The 18,659-nt window shown below is 30.7% G+C and overlaps 2 protein-coding genes across 2 annotated transcripts; both read right to left on the reverse strand.

The window, feature by feature from the left end:
* Positions 1-2,868: 2,868 nt before the first annotated feature.
* Positions 2,869-5,473, reverse strand: LOC107420224 (calcium uniporter protein 4, mitochondrial). The gene is made up of 2 exons (XM_016029126.4): positions 4,729-5,473; positions 2,869-3,822 (listed from the first exon to the last, which is right to left on the reverse strand). The coding sequence occupies exons 1-2, from the start codon at positions 5,329-5,331 to the stop codon at positions 3,337-3,339; spliced, it is 1,089 nt and encodes a 362-aa protein (XP_015884612.3). The 5' UTR covers positions 5,332-5,473; the 3' UTR covers positions 2,869-3,336.
* A 2,100-nt stretch (positions 5,474-7,573) lies between these two features.
* LOC125423035 (uncharacterized) lies at positions 7,574-9,320 on the reverse strand. The gene is made up of 3 exons (XM_060816908.1): positions 9,164-9,320; positions 8,050-8,259; positions 7,574-7,963 (listed from the first exon to the last, which is right to left on the reverse strand). The coding sequence occupies exons 2-3, from the start codon at positions 8,239-8,241 to the stop codon at positions 7,826-7,828; spliced, it is 330 nt and encodes a 109-aa protein (XP_060672891.1). The 5' UTR covers positions 8,242-8,259; positions 9,164-9,320; the 3' UTR covers positions 7,574-7,825.
* Positions 9,321-18,659: the final 9,339 nt, after the last annotated feature.

The raw sequence follows: 18,659 nt of genomic DNA on the forward strand, positions 1-18,659 counted from the left end.
TAATCACCATCCAAGTAACATTGTTGGTGTTCTTTATAAAACAAACTCAAACTTCCACCTACATGAGGAGCTTTATAGAATTGAAGGTCTTTTTAAGGAGAAAAAAAACAAAATGCAAAAAGTAAAAAAGCTCTGCACAATTTACACCCTAAACTATGTTATATGGGGCATATGGGTGTCTAGAGATTTTTTTAAACAGTATGTTTGGGTCAAGTCCAAACTATCAATTTTTATGGGCCTCATATTGGGCCTCTAGATCAAGTGGAGTGTTTGAGCACCTAACCCAAAGATGAATCTGGTTTGATCTGGACTGATTGATAATTATTTGAAAGTGATGGTATGTTACGTGTGTACGGATCCCTGTGAATGTTGCCGACAGAGCTGGATGTCTGGCCGATGTCAGCGCCATTGTCGAAGAATAAAAAAATGTTGCAGCTGAAGCAATTCTGTGAAAAAGACTGTTATATACTTGATGTGAATGTAATTGAGCAGCGTTTTAGTCTGGACTCTGGAATTGGCTCAGCTTGCTCTTTCCCTTTTCTGGTTCGTGTAATTGGATTGGACATTGCTGTTTATGGGCTTGCAAAGCAGATTGGCATAATTCTTATTTTTGACTTGTGAAAAAGTAAAAAAAACAAAAAAAGAAAATTGTTGCTGCTAAAATATTACGTTGAGAATGGCGCATTAATTTTCAACCAACAAGAGTGGGTTTGGGAATGATTCTTGGAAGAATTAATTTCCTTTTTCCAAATGATTTTTGAAAGATCATTAAATTATCTTCTAAAATTACTATATAAAAGAAAATTGTTGCTGTTAAAATATTACGTTGAGAATGGCGCATTGATTTTCAACGAATAAGAGTGGACTTGGGAATGATTCTTTGAAGAATTAGTTTCTTTTTTCCCAATGATTTTTTGAAAGATCATTAAATTATCTTCTAAAATTACAAAATAGACAATTTTTTTAAGCAAGATTATTAAATATTAATACCATTGACATCAAAATGTGTATAAAAAAATATTTATTAAATAATGTATCAGCATATTATTGATTGAACTGTTTATGTAATTTAAATATAAATAAATAAACCATATGTTAGTAAAAACAATAAATCAATTACATATTAACATATAATTTATTAAACAAATTTAGTGAATATTTTATTAAATAATTTATTTAAGCAAGCATTATTGATTACTAAAAATTATTTCTATTTATTTATTTTTTTTATCGAACACCATAGAAACTGATTTCATTCTCTTACTAGCAGTTTTAAAGCTTTAGGGATTACTCACAAATGCTTTTTTAAGTTCTCTTTTTGGCTATGACTATTTAACACAACTTTCATCGGTTTTGTATCCTTAATTAATTTTTATTAAAATTTATAGAATTTTTTAGACTTTTGCTATTTGTTGTCGTGATAAACACTAGCGGAACTATTTTTGATATGGATGTTACTTAATAACTGTATTTAATTATTAAATTTTATTATAAAAATTAAATTGAAAAATAAATTTTTTTAGATAACTATTTAAATTGGTAAATGATATTATATATCTTAATAATTTAGATCATTAATAATAATAAATAGTATTTTTAAATTTTTTATGAATAGGTAGGCGACTAGTGTTCTTTTTGAAAATGATAAATTTCGTTGACTTTCTTTGTTTTTATTAAACGAAGCATAAAAATATTCTCCCATCATCAAAGGACTGGATTTGTTTTGATAAAATATAACAAACTGAAAAATAGTTATTAATGGTTTTTTAAGAATATGGTATCTTTTAATTAAAACTAAATAAAAAAAAGTCCAACTATGATTTGCCTTTTAAAAAATATTAATTTCTTTTTAATCATTCTGAAACCACTAATGTGCGCTGCAACTTTTGTCGACATTTTTACTCTGACAAAGTGTGTTGATAATGGGCTTTTTATTTATCAAATACGGCCTGCAAATTGGATTGGGCTTATAATGTGCTTTTTTATTTGGAAAAGGGGCTTATAAGCTGTTGGAATGATGAACGATCCCCTTTGAATTTCTTTTCTGTATTTGTTCCAAAAATTTTAATATACATTGAATATTTATTGATAAAGAGAATAGTTCTAATCATTGAGTATTATTATCTATGCTATAAGAGTATAGGTTCAAGTTATCAAAATATAAGAATTTGAGATAATTTTGGCCCTCTTCAAAAACAAAAATTTTAAGAGAAAGTTTATCTTTAAAAAGTGAAAGAATCACTAATTACTTACATTCTTATGACTGTTTCTATATTGTCTAATAATATAAAAGCATATTAACATTATTTTTCATGATACCAATCCCATTTCATTAGCGGACTTCTAAACATATACGATGGATTATAGTTCATTCAATAAGTTTCTACATTTTTATCTATCTTTGAGATGTTTGAATTTTTCAAAACTTGATAGAGATGCAAAAGTAAAATGTTATCTTAACTCAAATCAAGCATAACTTGTTCAAATAACAATTAACGCGAAACAGATCATATACAACAAATCTCTTTAAAACAAAACCGCAATAGTAATGGACTCCATAAAATTTGTCCATGTGTACGGCAGTAGTTAACAGATTTCAATAGCAATTCCGATATAATAAAAAAAAATAAAATAAATAAAATAAAAACAATTTCGATACTTTTTCTCTGCATTTTATTTTTTATTTTTACTTTTTCACGGTTAATTTTAGCATTGGCAATAATATAAGCCATTAAAATAATCATTTTGAAGCCATCGACCTAGGCTTTTCACTAGAAGAAGCCCAGATACATTTTCCTAAATTTTCCTTCACCAACATATACGAGAACTGTATTCACCCAAGGAAAAAAAAATAAAAAAAAAAAGAACTGTAATAATGATTATTATGTTATATAATTTAAATTTAAGTACCGAGGAAAAAGAGCTACTGTTGACAATTAGAGAGGTAACATAACAAAGGCTCATTTTTCTTCGCTAGGACTGTACAGAAAAAAAAAAATAATAATGAAAAGTATCTATTGTACCAAAGATCTAAAGGCCATGTCATAGTTCATTCATGGCTGAATTTGAAGGCCAATTCTTGCCCGTGAAATTCAACTCCAGCCCAGGCAAAAGTTACTACTATATACGGAATCCCTTCAATCGGATAACACTAGTAAAAAACAGATATCCGATGACCATCGCTATTCCATTTAAGGCAAAGTCTTTTAACGCATTTCAATTTGCAAGTCACCTTTTTGTTTTGTTTTGTTTTTTTTTTTTTTTGAAGTCAAAATTTTGCTAACTATTATTATTATTATTTTTTTTTCTCTCAAATTTGTACCGAACCCTGTTTTTTCAACGATGAAAAGAACCGAGAAGCGACCCTTCTTGATTGAAAGGTGAAACGAGATCAGAACTGGTAAATCCTGAGCCGTTCGGGTAAAAGGCTTTGCGAAGCTGCGTGTACTTTACCACGTCAAACTTGTGGGTCTGCATCAGCTGCTTTTGCTTGGACTTAAAACGACGATGGAAATAGCCTTGGAACGTGGGTTCTGATGAAGTCCGAAGAAAGAATGCGTAGCCGAGAGCGAAATGTAGCGAGGTGACAAAAAAGCATATGGGCTCCATCACATCCCAACTCAGCTCCCAGAAGGTGAGCCTCATAGCAGCTAGCGTTTGGATTAAAACAAAGCCCAACCCACAGTATAGTTCTCTTTGGACCAACTCTCTCGCTTTCTGGTCGATTACTATCTTTTGCTTCTCCAACTGCTCTAGTTCCTTCTTTCTCGGGTCGTTCGTGGTGATAGTTTGAGAAATTATCTTCTCCATAGATTTAGCTACCTGTAATCACAATAATTTACGTATATAATTAATATCTAAATAGCAATATTTAATGGGCCTTGACAGACGTCACCGGCCCAATAAGACATTTAAACGACGATGTGTCAAACTATATTAGATTAAAGTAAACTTAATCAATGAAGCAAAAGCAATACGAATTTAATGCCAAATTCCGGGTCACGACGGTGTTGGACACAGCTCTTTACTGCCACGTGACAATACGTACTTACAAACAAAACAAAAAAGACACAGTCGCGTAAATTTTTTGTTTTTTTTCCAGCCTAGCTGGTGCAGCACACGCAAGCAAATCAGAGGGAAAAGTTAAAAATGGGTAAAACAATTTTTTTTTTTTTTTTTTTGGGGCTTGAAAAATGGGTAAAACTTTATGCCTTATCTCCCCCAATTGAGATACACACCAAGATAAGTTCTAAATTCAAAGTGGAGTGCGCGTTAAAAAAAATTTCAGACAGTAGATGACACGAGGACATGGACACAGAGCTTTGCGTGGACACATTTGAAGGAGCCCGCAAGAAGGCGAGACCGGACTCGCAGAGGATAGAGAACTACAACCACGCTCCTCTCGAAGATCGTGAAGTCACCGTTAACATGCACTAAAGCCCCGTATGGCCGCCAGGAATGCCACACCGGAGTCGCAAATTGTATAACGAGCGTGCTTTCACGGCTTTCGGAAGAGCGTGGTAAGCCCAAAGTTTACCAGATAATTCGGAAGCTCCACAATTTTGGGTTTTTTTATGGGAATGAAATGGAGTCCTGTTGCTATAAAGATATTTATACAAGGCTAATTCGGTAATTTGATTGCATAGCATCGAAGATGAGGGAAATGGAAGACCGAACAAAAACAAAGCAGAAAATAAAAACCGATTACCGGAATATGGTTAAGTATACCTGTTCCGGCCGGAGAAACACGATGTTTCCTAGGACGATGACGTTACCGGACAAATCCAGCATCTTGGCATATTCGGCACCTTGATCTTCATTCTCACAGTTTTCAACGCAGATCCGAACGAACTCACTGAGCGAAATCGAACTCTGCGGCATATCTCTGAGTTTCTCTTTCAGCTTCTCCACTTGAGAAAGCCTCAGAATCTTCCTGGCATCGTCGACCGACAACCTCCGAAAATTTTCAGAAACGGCAGGGTCCGGCGCCGGAGGACTGAGATCGTCTAGACGGATGCGACCTCCGGGAATGTTGATGCCTCTGAGTTTGTCACGGAGGTTCTCTCCTAACTGTAAGGAAAAGAAGTCCGGTAGCCTAGTGGCGGACTCGTCCAGAGCCTTCCGGTGGAGAAATCTCCTGAAAAAGCCTTTGTCGGAGGAGTCCGACGACGTCAGGTATTCTCTATGAAAGCTTGTTTTGGCGGCATTTGGTGGCACCACCAGGGCTCGCGGCGAGGGAGAGGATAACGGAGACTGTTGTAGTGTTAAAGAAGGTGACGTCACTCTGCTACTGTCAAAGAGACGTTTAACTAACATTTTACGGAGCCCCATTGATTTCTGTGAGGAAGACGGACGGAGAGAATCTGAAAATGAAGGGGTGGCTGTTTCGAATGACTTGGGGCGATGGTGCTCCGTATTTGGTATTTATATAGGGTCCAATTTTGTGAGCGGAACTACCCAGATAGACAAGAATCTCTCAACTTTTCTTTCCCTTTTTGCCCCTCTTAATAAAATTAATTAATTATTTTTTTAAAAAACTATATAATAAAATAAATTTCCTTGGTCTGGCTTTTGTTTTATTCGAACGAGCAGAATCTGCGGTTACAATAAAAAAAAAAAAAAAAATGTACAGAAGAGAATCTAACCACAATTTGAGTACTTTTTTTTTGGTAGCCAAATATATGATTAGCTGCGGGATGAATGAAAAAGTCGAAATTTTCTTATTTTCTATGTCATATTAATTCTTTTTCAAATACGAAACCAGAACATATACATTTAAAATAAAGATATTATAAAATTAAGCTCAAAATATAAATTTGCCAGCTTGAATCAGACCCTAATATTATTAAAGTAGAATATTCTCTTGAGTCACCTTGGTAAGCAGAGTTTGAAAAGTACATACATACATACGTATATATAATTGAGTTATTTGTCACTTTTCACATACATACATATATATATATACCTGGCAATTCAGGTTCGTAGGTCGTGTTCGTGTTAACCCGTTTAATAATCATGTCAAAAATGCCTAATCCGAACACGACCCATTTATTAATCGTGTCAGGTATCCAAAACACTTACCCGACCTGTTTATAAACAGGTCAACACGACACGACCCGTTTAACACGATTATTTTAACGGATCGTGTTGATCTATTAACCCGTTAACCTGAAATTGACCTATTAACCCGAAAATTAACCTATTAACCCGAAAATTGACCTATTAACCCGAAAACTAATCGATTAACCCGTTAACCCGAAAATTAACCTATTAACCCGAAAACTAACCTATTTATTAAAATAACTTATTTAAAATGCCAAAAATTATAATTCACAATACATAAGTCTTAATATGTGCTAAAAAAGACAAATTCAATACACCAACATAAAATTTAATGTCCTAATAATAGTAAAACACCAATACAAAATAAAATAAATGGTATCAAATTATTATCATAATACATATAAAACCAAAGGAAAAATGACATAACTATCATTATGCTTCAAATTTATTTATCGATGTCCAGATTCCAAACCAAATATGTCGATTTTTGGTGCTCAACAATCCAGCCTGGGATCATAATATCAAAATAAATAATAAAAAAATCAATTAAATATAATACAAAAGTTAAAATGTTAAAATAAAATAAATTAAATTAAATAAATTTTAACATTGATATTACCTTATGCTTGAGTATTAGCATAATTAGAGCATTGACTTGAAGATTCTTCTTTATTGATATCACAGCTCAAAACATCTTCAGTAAGATCCTCAAGTTGTGCTTCAAATTTTTCTTGCATTCCATAAATTAGTGAAACAAAAAAATCATTAATAAAATAAATTAGTGAAACAAAAAAATTATTAATATATGCAAATGAAATAAAGAAAACATTAATAAAAATACAAATGTTGGACAACTTGAATTTTTCATCCGAGAAGGACCAGAGAGGATGAAGTCTATGAGTACAGGGCTTTTCCTTAGCACAATATCTATGGGGTTCTTCGTAAGCAGTTTGTTGGTGTCTCTTGTCGATAAAGTGACCAAGAAAAGATGGCTCAGGAGCAATTTGAACAAAGGGAAGTTGGAAAATTTTTATTGGCTGCTCGCTGTGTTAGGATTTGTGAACTTCTTGATTTTTCTTGTCTTCGCAATTGGTCACCAGTACAAAACCAAACACAATATAAGCCTTGATGGCAGTGAAAAGGAACTTAAGAGTAAAAATGAGTTAGCGGTAGAAAAGATAGAAGAGAAAATAAGCATTGAAGCAATGGAGGGGCCCTAGTATGCTTAATTTAATAAATCCTAATAGTATATATATATATATATATAGAGGGTGAGAGAGAGAGAGAGAGAGAGAGAGAGAGAGAGAGAGAGAGAGAGAGACAGTGACAGAGACAGAGATTACGACCCCAGTGTTCATTTGTCGCTTTGTATTTGTTCATTCTTTTCTTTTGTCTGTTTGATTAGATGAGTTATTATTTAAGCTGCAATGCAATAATGGAATATCCAAAAAGTATTTTACTACAAAATGACAGATTCATGATGCAAATATGAGAACCAGGAGTTCCATCATAAACACAATCAACTACCAATTGCATATGCATAATGGGGTATCTAGGCCATAGTTTACAGTTCAAGAAACAAATTTCTAGTACCATAAAAAGACCTAGGTGAAAGATTTTGTCAAAACTTTAGATCTTAAAAGCAGGCACAAATCGTCTTGATCAAAATTTGGAATAAAAAAGAATTATACTATTGGAAGAATTGTCTTGACCTAAATTTATAACAAGCTCAGACCTGATCTCCCAGTAACAATTACATAGGCTACTGAGGAGAATCACTTGCAGGAGAAGCAGGATGGTGATCTACGACCAAGGGAGGACGTAAAGCACGGTGTTTTGCTTCCTTATCTTTACGAGCCTTATACATTTCTTCTGTCTCAACCACAACTAATCTTTTGACCTGAGTGATGATAACAACATCTTAAATATTAGCAACCACATATTGACAAGATATTTCAAGCAATAAATGCAAGCTTATGGCAAAACCTGCTGAACCATTCCCCGAACAGTAGGAGTATTCCATCGCATTACAGTCCGATTGCACTTGCGTAGACGTAATGCCTCTAAGGTACGCCTATGAAGTCTCCTCGTTCCTGGAATGCCCCTCACCAAAGTGATATATAGATTAGGGCTCCATGTAATTGGGACAGAAGTTTTGAAAGCCTTGAAGGCGTTCATTTCTCTTTTCCTTGGAACCTACAGATACAATAGAAGGGTATAATCTTCAATATATTCTAAACTATCACAAGTTTGGCGCACATTATCCACTAAAACCACAAGAAAAAGCTACCATAAGAAAGAAAGAAAATTCTCTCAACTCATGATTGTACACAAATACAAACAACATAACAACTGTTTCAACAACTCTTACTCATTAGAAAATAATGTGATCTACGAAATGTCTATGCTATGTTTTAATGAACAGGAGTGAGCATAGATAGCAATAAACACCATGAGAAAAAGCATAACTTAGCTGGATTTTTATCATCTATTTATATATATAATTCATAACAACAAGTAAAGCACACTCTGTTTTAAACATTAGTGATAGCCCTGCATATTGCACTATGAATTTCAAGTATATGTATGGTAGAAATACCCATTTCCCAAAACAATTCATTCACTAATAAAAATCTGAAACGACATAGAAATTACGAGACCCAACCAGAACAAAAATACATACTAAGATTCAGAATAATTCTGATAAAACCCATTTCAAAAGCCAATCATCCCATGAAGCTCAGATTATGTAAAAATTAGTACAGAACCTACTAAAAGCTCAAGCTTAAATAAAAAAATTATAAATTTCTGAACTTTGATTAACCCACCTAGGCGAGTGAATGGTAACCTAACTGATTTTTGCAATTAGTCAGATCCACAAATAGGTGTAATAGAATGGTGACGATTTTGTTCGCATAAAAGAAATCGAAAACTCTAAATTGTGAAGCTCCCGATATCAATTTCAGGAAGAACCCATGATTTCAAACTTATACTTGTATAATATTACGAAAGGGAATGAGCAAAAGATATATATATTTATATATATATATATATAGAGAGAGAGAGAGAGAGAGGGATGAGAGGAGAAGAGAAGGCATACTTTTACAGCGAGATTCTGATCTCAACGGAGCTCGGATTGCCGGTGGTCCAAAGGTTTTGGCTGCGGATGCGTTGCAGGTGGAGTGAGGTGGCTACTGACAAGGGAAAGAGAGCCAGAGAGGCCGCTCTTGGTCTGTGGTGGCTGCGTTGTGTGCTGGAGAAGAAGATGCAAAATTGAAAAATAGGGCTTGACTCTCGACTTTTGAGTTTTAGATCTGAATTTTTTTTTTGTTTTATTAAAAATATATTTTTTGTTTTTAAAAAATTAATAATAGAAAATTATTTGTATAAAATTTTTAATTTCTAATATTTTTTAATTATTAAATATTATATTAGTAATAAAATATTAATTTAATATTAAATTTAAATGGGTTGTAATAGGTGTATAATCGTGTCGGGTTGAAACTGACCCATTTAATAAATGGATCGTAACGGGTCAATTTCGAGTTAAACAAGTCAACCCGAAAATGACACGATTAATAATCGTGTTAAACGGGTTGACCCGATTATGACCTGAATCCATTTATAATAAACCCAAACCTATTTATTCCGTGTCATTTTCGAATCGTGTCACCGTGTCATGACCTAAATTGTCAGGTCTATTGGCCGGTGATGAATTTATGGGAATAGTATCTGAGAAGAATTAATAAGAATTCAAACAACTTGTATATATTAATTTAACTAAGGGGAGTGTATATGCTTTTTTTTTTTAATAATAAAAAAACAATTGGAGTCAGTTATGGGTTAAAAAATAAACCATATACGTCATGTCTAAAAGTTAAATACTGTTGACCGAAAAAACAAAAGTTTTATTTATTTATTTATTTATTTTTATAACTAACTAAAAGTTAACTATTACATTTCTTTACTAGCATATAAACATTGATACAAATTTTTTGCTATCAAAATTATTATTATTTTTTATTTTTATATGAGATTTTTAATTTAATATGATGCAAATTTTAGTATTTTTATCCGGATAAAGTAGTGAACGTATTATTTGCAAAACTTTGTATATACATACTTAATTACGTAAATGGGCCGAGAAATAAGATGCAGGTAACGTCGCAGGCCAAACTTTGTTATATACCAATTACCATATCTCAAATCACTCAAAACGCACTTTCTTCTAATGCATGTTAACCTTGTGCACACTCCTCGCATGTCTTCCTTTAAAATTCAAAAACTCCACAAAGTGGTCGATTACAAGGTAAATTACTAAATTCTATGTATGCACGTGTTGGTCACATGCCAGTTGCGTTCTAGCTCTCTCACTCTCTTCGTGAGATGCATTTTTTCATGTGAAGCTGACAACTATAGAATAGGTAGAAGGTTAAAAGTCATGTTGTTGTTATTATTATTATTATTATTTACCATTTTTTTTTTTTTAAGTTTTAGCTCCTTTTTATCAAATAATTAATTAATTTCATGAACTCTCATATACATGACCGATCATCATATACCAAAAGTTATTTTAAAGGAGAACAAAGAGAGTTATCATTATTATTATTATTTTTTTTTTTAGTCAAAAAGAGAAGAAACATTCTAAACTTGTGTTTGGGTGTTTTTGTTAATATTCGATGTAATTTAAAGACATAAACAATGTGACACCGCGCCCACCCCACCAAATAAAAAAAAACAAAAGACAATAAAGACATGATAGACACAAATAATAAAGACATGATAGACATAAAATTAACCATTAACTAACTTATCCTTCTATAACCAAAAAGGGCATAGTTTCCCCTCTTGTTTGTAAAAGCTATATTATTTCTCGTATTTTTAAATTTAATTTCATAATATTATGTTAAATATAAAAGCTAATATATTACAAAGTGAGCTAACTTTCAAGGAATATATATATATATATATATATATATATATATATATATATATATATATATATATATATATATATATATATATATATATATATTCTATTTAAATTGTGTCTGTCCCTTGGCATTATTCTGCCAAAATAATAATAACAATAATAATAATAATAATATAATAACAATAATATCAAAATTCAAATGAGGGACAATTGAATTTATTTAATGTTTCAAGTTTGAACAATTTTATTTATTTGGGGACAGAAATAAGGAGTTGTAAATTGCAATAAGTTTGAGTTGCTCGTAAATCTCGATATATATATATATATATATATATTGATTATTTTTATAGATGCGATAATTTTGGGGAAGGGAGATTTGCAATGCGACAATTTTTGAGTATTAATTATTTACAAGTTTGGAGGTAGAAGTAGTTTTGCCGAAAAAATATCTGGGGCAGTGGATTACACGTTCACACGTTCCCGCTCACGTAAAAAATTTCTCAAATGTCTTTCAGTTCTTATTTAATCAATTTTTTAAAGATAATATTACAGATATTAATTTTTATTAACTAAAATTTGAATATTGATAAATGGATGATAAATTAGTAATATTTTAAAATTATAAAAAGTAAATTTAATGAAATAATACCAAATCAGTGGATATCAAAAATTTAATTAATAAATTTAATGAATCTCAGATTATTTTTATTTAAAAAAAAAACAATAAAATGTCTTTTGTAAATAAATTATTATATAAAAAAAAACAATGATTTTATAACCGAAGCATGTAAGCAAAGGTATCATGTCTCGTCGCCAGATGATTGATGAGGTCTGCGTCCACAACAACACTAACCACAAAAAAAAAATAATAAAAAAAAAATGAATAAAACGTTTTATATGTGTCAGCACGACCAACGACTAAAACACAGGCCAACTCAATCAGATGCAGGTACATTTGGAAGGGAGCTCAAATTGAAAGGTCTGGGTTTCTTACAGCCATAAATTTTATAGCATGGCCGACATTTGATATAGGTACAAAATTTAAAGATATATGAGCTAGGCTAGGTAGGCTACCTTTTGTGACTCGTGACGTGAATGATGACTGGATTGTTTTGTTTCGCAAAACAATAGTAAACAACACTGCCAAAACAAAACAAAATTTTAGAGTTGAAAATTGGAGGATTGTCACACTGGTATACCATTCAACTACGAAAGTGTCATGATTTTCTCGTCTCTATTTAAAATTGCAACCATTGTGTGTTTTATCATTTTTAATTTTATGAAACATGCTTTGAAAAATTGATTAAACTAAGAAGAATATAAATAAAATAGAAATTAATTCTTTGATTCGTAAAAGGATTTTGTATTAGTATATTCAGATTGAGGTCTTGGGATTGAATATTGAAGATTTTGGATAGACAGAAAAATAGAACCAAATAAATTGAGGGATTTGGAGGGAGAAATATGACTCTACAGAGACATGAAGAGGTAGAAAATTATAATATAACCAGGATTAAAGGGTAAATTAACGATCCTTTTATATATATTACTCGACTAAGAAGTAGCTAAATGTAGAGAAATAGGGTGTCATTTTCCTTACTATTTCGATGCCCTTCAATGACTTCTTTTCCTCATGCTAAAGGTATGTATGATATACCCTATACTATATAGTGAATATGCTAGCAACCCAATTGCATCAATAGTCCCAGATAATATCAAAATTTGCCATGCCCCAAAATGTGTTTGACCTAATGTGGCTCTCCGTATATCGGAATTCTTAATAGTGGAATAATGTGAAATCCTACACTTTCAGGGAAAAAAAAAAAGGTGAAATCCTAGGCTGCTAGTTTTGGTATCGAGAAATAAAACAATTTAAAAAAAATGTGCTTTTCTTTCTTTGATTATTATTATTATTGTTGGTTGGAGTTTTGAGTTGTTAGGGGTGCCAAAACCTAATTGAGATGCCCTAATTTCTCTTGCTTTTTTCTACTAGCTCATTTTTAATTATTATTATTATTATAAAAAAGTAATTCTAATAATTTATTTGCATAAAAATACAAGTGAAAGCATCATATTTATATCTAGTTACCATGTGGAGTTAATTTAAAACTAAAAAGTAGTAAAGCTTGATAAATGAAGAGAGCCTAATCTTTATTAGTCATAATAAGGTTTTGCTAATCAAATTCGAGTCTAATCTAATTAGTCTTTTCAATTTGTCCATGACAATAATGAAATGGAGCTGGTTTTATTAGAACATCAGACTTTTTTATTATTTATTTTTTCATTTCAATGGTATTGATAATGAAAGATTTGAGATTAGAGATATGATTTTGCTACGAAGTTGTTCTGAAAGGGAACTGTTATATATTATAGCAAGCTTATTGACCGAATTTTAACATTTTCTTTGCAAAATTGAAGACCGTACGAATTAATTAAAAGTGGAAGAATATGAAAAAAAGAAAATGAGCACTGTTAGGGGCAATTATAGCAAAGCACGATGAGGCTTGCCTTTGTAATAGCCAGGTAAAATATTGAGGCAGGCAGGGAATGGTTTACTAACGTGGAATTTACAAAGCGATTTGGAACCCATCAGCGAATGTTTATATGTGATCGAAACAAAACAAAGCAATGTGCGCCACGCAAATTGTTCAATACCGCGGCCCACGGCTGGCCCACGTTCCAAAATTACGTCAACTCAAAACGTTGGACGTATATAATTTCTGTTCATATATATATATATATTATATATGCCCACTTATAGAATCAAAAGCATACGGAATTTCACGAGTAAGAAGTCGGTGGATATTTCTCTTTAATCTGAATAAAAGAATTGTTCATTAACGTTGTGTTGCAATTAATTTAGATAGCTGATCTCTTAAATAAAAAATGTCCAAGGAATTAGTATCACAGTATATATTAATGCCAAAATTATTTGGCTTGGCTTGGGTTTAGCAGTATATTCCAAAATACAATCTTATTTTTATTATTCTCTATATCTTGAACTTTAATCTCTCAAAGTAATCTTTCCGACCTTGTATTGTATGTGCTTACGTGACTTTTCCACTCTTTCTTATCAATTTAATAGGACACATGACGGCATGCACAGTTGTATGTATTAGATTCTGATATGGAAAATTCTGTTTTCTTCTTTATTAATTTCTTCAGAATTCTTCACGTAATTCTCTAGTTGGGGTAACCTAACCCGAATTGGGTTGTGCTTTTTGTTTCGTTGACAAATTAAATCCTAACGGCCCTAACGGCTCTAGAATCCTTCATCACACATGTGGTGCATTCCCCGTTAAAAAGGAATTGTAAGTTTAAAAGAACTAGAATACATAGGCATTTCTTCAAAGAAGGAAAAAAAAAAAAACAAAAAAACAAAAAAAAAAGAAGAAGGAGAAAAAAAGAAAAAGAAAGAAAGAAAGAGAATAGGCATAAATTTTATGCAAATCTTGACTGCTGGATGTGATGATATTTTTGAAATTTAATACATTAACAATTTTAAAATAAAATAAAATGTCACTTAATTTAAGTAAGATCAAGGTTTATATATATATATATAGAATAGGCCATGGTCCACCAATGCATTAAGTAGCGTGTAGTTTATTAATAACAATGATTAAAAAAACCATTGAGCTTTTCCTACTCATCTGAAAAAAAAAAAAAAAAAAGCAAAAAAACAAAAAAAAAAAAATCTCAAATATATCAAGTGGGGCAGCGATTCCTGGCCCTAAAAAAAAAGGTAAATAATTACAGAAACTTCTTTTTTGAGATCAAAGTGGACAGACTCACGAAGCAAAAACATAAGAAAGAATCCCAGTGAAAGAATGAAATAAACATGCCCTGCAAATTCTCTGAATAAGAATTAAAGAATCCCTACAAATTGGGAGGAACTATGTCGGAATCAAAATTGAAATTTCCCTTTGTGAGATTCCCAGCTGACACTAGTAGGTACTAGTGGAAAATCTACTACCTCCATTTGGTCAGGTGAATTGAGCATGAATGATGAGTTTTAAATTTAATTTACTCTTAGACTAACTTAATCCTACAACTTATGTGTTGGGTATACTTTTTTTTCCGATTAATTTCCCATCAGAATGTCAATCCGTGAAAGTGAATGAATAAGTATGTATATATATATATATATATATATATATGATACCCTACAACCAAGTCGACATTGAGAATCCCTTGTTGAAAATATTGTTGGCCACGATTCACAACATGGCGTAAAAAACCTTGAAACCCTCTCGCTTATTAATTTTAGGTCTCTTTTAGTAGTAATGAGCCATGGCTTGCATATATACCATAAACAAATTTCTAATAATTGTTTCTAGTTTTGGTTTGGTTAATTATTAAATTTCCATGCGTAAGCCCACTAGGTAAAATGTGGGATTATATGTAAAATATTAGTAACACATATAATTGTGTAGCCAATTTCGGTGACAATAGATTGATCTTTTCCGACGAAGTCCACTTGGCCACGATGCATGTCATATGACACATGAAATGCACAGAATTGTTTTTCTCAAAAGGATCTTGGTTTCTTTTGACGAATGCATTAAATTTTGGGTGTGGAGGGCAACATAATTATGAGCTTAGCTAGCACATTTAAATGATTAAGCAAGCAATTAGATATCCATGATTAAAATGTAATTGTCCTTTTCTTTCTCAGACAAGCGAGGGTGAGAATTTATGAGTGGAGGAAAGTGGGGATAATGAAACCCCCTTTTTTGTAAATCATTTGGACTTATTTGTAGTGGATATAACAGAATTTGAAAAAGCATAAACCAAAAAATAATAATAATAATAATAATAATTGAAATCACTTTTGACTGTAAATTAAAATTATGAGGATGAAAATTTTCTTCTACCTCCACTTTCATGAAAGGGATAAAAGTTTAGTAAAAAAATCCTAACTAACTACTTATTGCTCAAGCAATTTTTTTCAGATTATAAAAACGATGACATGTATATCATATAGCACTGATATCATGTATCTCCTTTTGTTTTTCCAATCAATGATGGGCACTAAGCTTACTTCATGATCGAACAAAATATCCAATGAAGGAATTGCTTTGAGGGTATTTTTTTTCTTTTTTAAAATATAATAATATTTATAATAATAAAGGGAAAAAAAAAAAAAAGTGAGGAAGATCTAGAGAAAACGAATGGGAAGTAGTGATAAAAAATTGAAGTATGGGCTTGCAACTGAGGAAGATGATAGCAGTGTAGCAACTTGTGCTAAATAATTTGTATAACAATTTTTATTATATATATTGATGTGAATGGCGAAGATTGCTTGGAATTGTTAGCTCTTGTTGAACATTGGTTTTATAGAAACCATATCCTACTTCATGATAGGAGATATAATATCTAAGAATTGCAGCGTTTCATCACCTTTTTCATTATAATATATGAATGTTTCGTCGGAACGAAGCCAATCTATACCTTTTGATGGGGGAGAAAAAAAATTCTTTTATCATAGCACATAATTATACATCTAAATATGTTTATACACAAGTAGAATATCAATGGAACGATTAATTGAATTCCTCTTGAATTACATCTCAATTTTTACTTTATCTATTTATTTATCTCTACTACTTTTTATAACAATTTATATTTTTTTATTTAGTGAATTAAATAAAACTGCAGATACTTCATAACGCAAGGGACAGTAGTTTGGCGGCTGGTTGCTACTTCGTTTTAGAGGTCTTTTTTTAATTATTATAATTTTAGAGGTCTATTTTCGAAATCACATGTATATATTATTATTATTATTATTTAGTGAAAAACATCTGTTTTTAAAGTATGTGCTCCAGCTAATAATAACAAAACTGTAATATTCGTGCGTATAATATCGAACCGATATTCGTCATTACGTTTTATTATATTAAACATTAATAAAATTCTTACATCACTTTTCTTTTATTTCAATTGAGTACCCAAATGAATTCACTTCACGATATTACATACGTGCATTTATTCTTTATTTTTATTTTTATTTTTTTCTAAAAAGAAGAACTTGCACTACCATTTAATTAGTACATTTTGCATAGAAAAATTAATTATAACATCATTTATTAATTGGGATATAAAAAATGATATAGTTTTACTTGTAACTTCAATTAAAAAAAAAAAGTTCGAGAGATTCTGCCTTTTTATTTTCCAACTAAAATGGCTTAGGTTTCGTTTAATCAGGACCCGCCCTGAGGGTATATAAAATGCGCAATTGCACGATGTCCCACAATCATAGAAGTATTTGTTACAAATAATAACTTATAGATATATATATATATATATATATATATATATATATATATATATATATATATATATATATATATATATATATATATATATATATATATATATATATATATATATATATATATTTATGTATCTTTTTCATTCAAGAGTTTTTATGATCCCAATGATACTACCATTTTTTTTTTAATTTTCAAAAAAAAAAATATAAATATTAGATGAACATATATATTTTTGAAAGAACAGAGTTTATTAATTAACAATTTTTTTTTATTTTTTATTCTTGAAATCTATATCATAATTAAATATAGCCGAATATTATTAAGGCAACCTATATAATAATGCATAAGGTATCACCAAAACTAATTGATAAAAATATATTTAAATCTTATTTTATAAAAAGTTATTGATTGAAGAAAGAAAATTAATAAATTTTTAATTTAACTAATCCAAAACCAAAATTAATAGCTTTTAAAAAAATAAAAATAGATGAAAATATATAAAAATACTTTTTTAGAAGAGGCTTTTATATATATACAGTTATGTCAAAATGTATATATACATTATAATTTATAATATATATACATTATAATTTGTTATAATTTATACATTGGAGATAATATATTATCTAAAAAAGATATTAAGCAACATATTATTAGATGTTAAATGCATAAATTATTATGCATATATGATATTTATCATAAAAAATTATATATATAAATATTCTTTTTAAATTTTGTATAAAACATTTTGGATTTCAAGACGGTCCCTCCATTTGAATATGAGTCGTATGGTCTTAGCATACCTCATCAGAATGTGCAGATTCGAGATTCGCTGTACGTAGGCTTATATATATATATATATATTGATAGATAGATAGATAATATAAAAGCTACAGTAGATTTCAATAATTAATTTCAAAAATATTTGCTGATCAGCTACTCAATAACCCTTCAATTTCACAATATACGTCTAAATCCACCGCCACTTACAGACGAGGAATGGGGAAGCTATAGCCTAATCATAGAGGTATACATGAAAGGCACGCCGAGTAAAAAGCACTTACACTACGGCCGGGGACATTTTTTTAACATTTTTTATTTCAGTTATTAGACCATTTAATTTAATTAATAAGAACATTTTCCCAAATTAATAACTTTTTGAGGCCCTAAATTTTTTAGGTGTGGTAGCCAGATTCCCTCGCTTTAACAGACTTCAATATTTGCAATGCAGTCTGGACATGCACAATGCACAATAAAAAAAAAATGCATGTAATATTAATCGAGAGTGACAGGATTTGGAAACATTAGGATAATACATTTATTTATAGTAAATTTAATCGTAGTATTAAATTAATTACGTATTCTAATAATGTCATCATACATAAGAATAT

Source organism: Ziziphus jujuba, chromosome 5 (assembly GCF_031755915.1).
Source record: "Ziziphus jujuba cultivar Dongzao chromosome 5, ASM3175591v1".
Classification (NCBI taxonomy): Eukaryota; Viridiplantae; Streptophyta; class Magnoliopsida; order Rosales; family Rhamnaceae; genus Ziziphus; species Ziziphus jujuba.

What these genes read in the sequence shown, in the direction of transcription:
- LOC125423035 (XM_060816908.1), bottom strand. Translation starts at nt 8,241, where the DNA reads ATGAACGCCTTCAAGGCTTTCAAAACTTCTGTCCCAATTACATGGAGC. An exon ending in TTCGGGGAATGGTTCAGCAG is followed by an intron (nt 7,964 to 8,049) that starts GTTTTGCCATAA and finishes ATCATCACTCAG; the next exon opens with GTCAAAAGATTAGTTGTGGT.
- LOC107420224 (XM_016029126.4), bottom strand. Translation starts at nt 5,331, where the DNA reads ATGGGGCTCCGTAAAATGTTAGTTAAACGTCTCTTTGACAGTAGCAGA. An exon ending in TGTTTCTCCGGCCGGAACAG is followed by an intron (nt 3,823 to 4,728) that starts GTATACTTAACC and finishes TTGTGATTACAG; the next exon opens with GTAGCTAAATCTATGGAGAA.